This window comes from Gymnodraco acuticeps, unplaced genomic scaffold (genome assembly GCF_902827175.1).
Source record: "Gymnodraco acuticeps unplaced genomic scaffold, fGymAcu1.1, whole genome shotgun sequence".
Taxonomy (NCBI): Eukaryota; Metazoa; Chordata; class Actinopteri; order Perciformes; family Bathydraconidae; genus Gymnodraco; species Gymnodraco acuticeps.
The window spans coordinates 1,136,261-1,142,002 of NW_022992053.1; the positions used below are offsets into that span (position 1 = coordinate 1,136,261).

The 5,742-nt window shown below is 43.6% G+C and overlaps 1 protein-coding gene across 1 annotated transcript; it reads left to right on the forward strand.

The window, feature by feature from the left end:
* The first annotated feature begins 1,015 nt into the window (after positions 1 to 1,015).
* Positions 1,016 to 5,444, forward strand: LOC117536925. The gene is made up of 2 exons (XM_034202025.1): positions 1,016 to 2,409; positions 3,565 to 5,444. The coding sequence occupies exons 1-2, from the start codon at positions 1,077 to 1,079 to the stop codon at positions 4,557 to 4,559; spliced, it is 2,328 nt and encodes a 775-aa protein (XP_034057916.1). The 5' UTR covers positions 1,016 to 1,076; the 3' UTR covers positions 4,560 to 5,444.
* The last annotated feature ends 298 nt before the right edge of the window (positions 5,445 to 5,742 follow it).

Genomic DNA, 5,742 nt, shown 5'->3' on the forward strand with positions numbered 1-5,742 from the left:
CATGCTTAAAGAAGCACACGGCCCAACACATTGTGGTAAAACTCAGATGAACAGGCACCTGACCCACTGGTGGCACCCATACCTACCAGACATGATAGCAAATCACCTAGAAGAGTGTGTAATTTGCTTAACCCATAACATCAGAGCCACTGTGAAACCACACCAGGGAAAGTTGCCTTTACCTAAGATGGCAGGAGAAGAAATCATCATTGACTACACTGACATGATTGACAAAGTAAGAGGATTCAGATATTTGTTAGTAGTAGTAGATGGATACACAGGTTGGCCAGAAGCTATCCCTTGCAGAAGAGAAGATGCAGACTCAGTGATCAAATTCCTAGTCACGCATTACATTCCATTACATGGATTTCCTAGGAAAATGAGGTCAGACAATGGCAGCCATTTCAAGAACCATGACCTACGCACAGTAGAAGAGTTCCTAGGACTAAGACACAGTTTTGGAGCAGTTTATCATCCACAGTCTCAGGGAAAAGTGGAAAGGATGAACCAGAACTTAAAACAAAAACTCAGCAAAGCATGTGAATGCATGAAATGGTTAGACGCATTGCCTCTAGCTCTTATGTCAATCAGGAGCTCCATTAACAAAGGGATAGGTTTCTCTCCATTTGAGCTCACTTATGGTCACCAGTTCCCAGGTCCAGGAGCCCTAAGTGTAGGAAAGGAAGTAGAGGTTCTGAGTTCGAAACCATACTTCCAGCAACTTAAGGGATTAGTGGCAGATTTTTCCACCCAGGTTGCAGAGGCAAAAGGGGGACCCGAGAAACACGAAGCGAACACTGCGGAGTTCGTCTGGCTGAAAGCGATCAGACCCAAGTGGCTGAGACCCAGGTTCTCTGGACCCCATCGGGTGATGCAGAGGACATCTCACGCTGTCCGCTTGGAAGGGAAAGGAGACATCTGGTACCACTGGAATCAGTGCGCAGTGGGGAAACCTCCGGGAAGGACCCTAGACGACATCATCACGGACGTGGGCCGCGCAGAGGAGGAGGAACCAGAGGACGTCGAGGAACGGCCCTGAGGGAACGAGGCAGAGCGGGGTGGATCAACGCTTCCAGATGGCGTCTGTCTCCTCCACCGGAGGCTGGCGTGTGAAAGCTGTCATCATCCTCCTCGTGCTGGGCCTGCTGTACCTGTCCAAGGTAGCCCCGCTTGATGAAGCTGTGACCATTCCAACGACAGGTGGCGAGGGCTCTCGCCCCTCGGGGGGAGAAATTAAGGTACTCTTATCTAAGGGCCCAGACCCTGAGGGCAAAATCACACCAACGGGCCAATCAGTGCCTAGCGACAAAGACAGGTTGTTTCCAATCACCACACAAACATTCAGTACGATGAGAGAGAGACACAGAGAGAGAAGAAGGAGGAATGCCCCTCTCTCTGCTCACGAACCACAGAAGGTTTCTTTTAACTGCCCAACTGCAATATGTAACTCACCAAACTGTGTTATTACGTACCCTGTGTTTTTTAGCAAGGGTGGCGACTCCACGGTGTGGAAAGCGTATCCAAGGACGCAGTATCAGGAGTTCCGGGTCTCGTCACGGATGGTAAGAATAACACTCAACACCATTGCAAATATGCCCCCAGAACTGTGGTGTAGCACGGCAGAACAGTTAAAATATGAGTCCCAGTGCACGGCACGGAAACCAGATTACAAAGCTCCCAATTCGGGGGTCACTGGATGTGCATTTATTGAACCAGAGCATGAAACAGATTTTTCTAATTTAGGGGTCGCCGGACATGCCTCTATTAGAACATATATTGAACCATATCATGAAACAGGTTTTCCGGAAAAAACCCTAATATCCACTCCACCTAAACAAACAGGAGAGGATGTAGATTCTTCAAAAAAGGCCTTAATCGCTCCACCTAAACTAACTAAGACCAATTCGGCAATGAGTTTAATGTTAGACTATGCACATGAACGCAATGTTAGCAACTGTTGGCTGTGCCAAAACATGCCAGAATCCGTACATTCTCCCATGTTTAGCCCAATTCCTTTCACGAAAGCTGACTACGGTTTAGTTAGCTGGAATGACATAGCATCCCGCATTGGAGATGAGGCCGAGGATTGTTACACTCCTTCGTATCCAATAAACTCTGAGAAACCTCTACAATACAAGGGTTTAATCTCGCTCATTGTTGAGACAGTAAATAAAGATTACCTGCCAGAGGGGTTCAAACAGTTGACGGTCCTAAGACTAATATATGTGAAGAAATATATTAACCTAGCTTTTGAATACAGATTCCAATTAGCTCTAGCCCAGACTAATTGCTCGGTTAACTTTACCAGTCCAATATGTACACTGCAACCACACACTCCATCTTTATTAGTTGAGGCTTTGGTAACAGTAGTGCCCTGGTTTGGCTCCAGAACAGTGGACTCAGTTGAGGTTCAAATTAGGGCCGGGACTTTAACGCGTTAATTAAGATTAATTAATTACACAAAAATTAACGCGTTAAAAAAATTAACGCATTTTAATCGCACTTATTTTTGCACCGCGGAACGTTTCTCACTGGATGAGTTTCAGGTGTACCGATTATACTGGAGCACCAACTAACGTTCATGACTTCAGACAACAACAAACCACAGTGAACAACAGTGGGAAATGTTGTTTTAAAAAACGGACGGATGGAAGCGTCGATAAGAGCACGGTTGTGTGCAAATTATGCAAAAAGGAATTCGCATATCACCGCAGCACATCAAGCCTCAAGTATCACCTCAATGCAAAACATATAGCAGCTAGCGTGGAAGCTAGCGTGGAAGCTAGCGTGGACGTTAGCCTCTTTTATCGGGTTCACACCAAAAAGAGCCGGTACTAAAATTAGTTCATGAGAACCTTTTTACCCCCACGAAAGTCCCTGCTAGAGAGCAGAGAGCTGCTAGAGAGCAGGGACTTTCGTGCGGCTCTCTTGTGAGAAAAGAGCTATATTTCTGATTGGCTGGGCGGATTGCAAACCACGCCCCGTAAAACTCCCAAAAAGTTTTGTGAAGCCACCATTTTATTATCCTCGCATTAGCATTATTAGCATTAGCCCAGCGCAGAAACGCAGAGAGACTAACTTATGGCAACACAAAATAAAACATGGGAGCGGTGGAGATGAGGAGGTGTCGGCGTTCTGGCGATTTACTCGGAAGGCTTCAGTAGAAGCTGCTGGGACTCCCAGCAGCTTCTACTGAAGCCTTCCCCAACTCCGGGGACTTCCGGCCGGGGACTTTGGGCGGCAGTATACGCCGTGAAGTGGTTTGCGGCCTGCCAGTAAACCCAAAGCAGAAGAAGAAGAAGTGACGTCAGCGGCTTCATTTGCCTAATCCACCCCCAGGTTCAAAGAGTTCTCATGAACTAAGTTCTCATGAACCTTTGTGGGAAAAGTACTGCGGTGTGAATGCGCCTAATGGTATACTAAAATCCATGTGAAAAAAAATTGCTTCTCACTGTTCTTAGGTCAAATATGTATATGCGATTAAAAATGCGATTAATTTCGATTAATTAATTACAAAGCCTCTAATTAATTAGATTAATTGTTTTAATCGAGTCCCGGCCCTAGTTAAAATACATGACTGTTCGCAGCCATTACCCTTAGGTAAGTCCCCTACCCGTGACTGTTCTGTCTATGTTCCCCCAGTTGTAGTACATGAGTGGAAGAATGTGTCCATCTGTTTCCAGAATGAAAGAGGATCTCTTACTTCTCCAGATGTGGGCCACAGCGACTGTAATACCGTAATAAAGGTGCAGTTAGCCAGAACGCCCCTCCCGCAGAGGGTTTACTTAGTTTGTGGGGACCGAGCCTATGGCTGTATGCCTTATGACATTTTATATGGCACCTGTTACCTGGCCTATCTAATCCCTTTAATCCGTAAAGTAAAGACTGATGAGATTGCAGCTATACTTCCTTCTCTACATAGAAACAGCAGGTCGATTACAGAAGGACAGCGGATGGCTAGTCTATTTTTACCATGGTACGGTATTTATGTTTCTCAGCAGGAAATTGTGGCGTTGTCCAAAGTAGTGGAAAATCACTTAAATGCATCTAACACAGCCATGTTAGCCGAACATAAAGAATTACAGGAGGTTAGGACTGTAGCATTACAGAATCGTATGGCACTGGATCTTTTATTAGCCGCCCAGGGGGGCACATGCAAGGTGATTGGATCTGAGTATTGTTCTTTCATCTCTGATGCTACACCTGAGGTCATGGATATGGCTCATGATACCGCCAGGGGGATAAAAGAGTTGCATGAAACTCATGGGTTTACCCTTGGGGATTTAACTGGAACTTTTGGATCGTGGGGTGCGGGGTTGGTTAAATTTGCAGTAACCGTTTCAATGTTTATCTTAGTTGTGCTAATTGTGATAATCTGCTTGGTCACTGTAGTTAAACTAGCCATACGAAAGATGACCAAAACCGCCCTCCAGGCTCCACAGAGACTAGTAGGATATTCCACAGTTGATGACTCCGTGTTGATGTATGACGCCCAGCTTTCAGATCCGTGGGGCTCAATCACGTCTTCTGCGCCATGGGGACCCCCACACAATGAATGACAAGTTGATTAAAATTGACACTCAGAATGTAGAAGATGTATATAGATTTTACCTTTTCGGGTTTTTACACTACGCAATAAATGTCTGATTCTTCTTTTTCAGATTTTTGAACAATGTATTTGACTAAAATGAATGTATAGATAAGTGCCTTACTTTTGACTAAAGCGTAATGAAGTATACGTGAAGTAATGTTAAAGCTTGAAGACACTGCAATTTTGCAGATTACAGATTAATTGAATCACCACTGTGAATGTTATACTTTGAACTGTGAATTTCAACTGGACCTTTACAATCCAGATTTTATACCTCAGGTGGATTGCTAATAATCCTAAATGTTAAATGTGTTTTTACTATAATTGTCTTGAAGCAAATCTTTGAGATGCGAGCTATTTTTAAAGTTTGTAATTTGATGATTAAGGAGGACTGAATGATAAATGATAAAAGAGGTTATTTGGAAACATATATTTTACTATTTTCTTCTATATTTTTTGGTATGTTTATTTTTGTGCTATTGATGAACAATTTGTCTAAACACTGAGGACATATTTTGGTATTTCTACACGGTCATATGAAGTTGATATGTGGAGCCATTCCTGAATGTTTAAATAGTCTGAATCCCAGGTTATAATGTGAATGTCTTGAAATAGTTGATCTCTTAAAATGAGACCAAAAGGGGGATTTGTAGAGTTATATTTGTATTTATTCATGTTAGCAAACTATGGATAAGCTTAAAATGGGAATAATGTGGGTAAAACTGTGAGCTGTTGACATGTGTTTTTGAGGACAAAGGAAGATGGGGGAAGGTGAGAGCATATCTTGATTTGCATTCAGCTTAGATCTTGCTACAGTGATTGGGGAAACCTAAGATTTGAGGTGTTAGTGATATTTGGGGCTGCCAATCAAGGAGGTCCGAATGGGAGGATCTGATAACTCCTCCCATTGTCAAAGAGTATGAACACAGACACACACGCGGTGTTCTTTCTCTTTCCTCTGGCTGGCTCACGTGCAGGTAAATTCGGGATCCCAAAGATTAACTGTATTGAATTTGTACTGTATTGATTGTATTGTATTGTCATATTACCATTAAAATAGATTATTGTTTACTTGGTATCTCTGGATTTCTTCCTGTATTAACCAGCTTGATAGGGACGCGCGGAGATTTGAAAAGCGGACTAGATATCCC

Coding starts and splice junctions, on each gene's coding strand:
- LOC117536925 (XM_034202025.1), top strand. CDS start 1,077: ATGGCGTCTGTCTCCTCCACCGGAGGCTGGCGTGTGAAAGCTGTCATC. Junction 2,410..3,564: donor AACAGTGGACTCAGTTGAGG/TTCAAATTAGGG, acceptor TCCCGGCCCTAG/TTAAAATACATGACTGTTCG.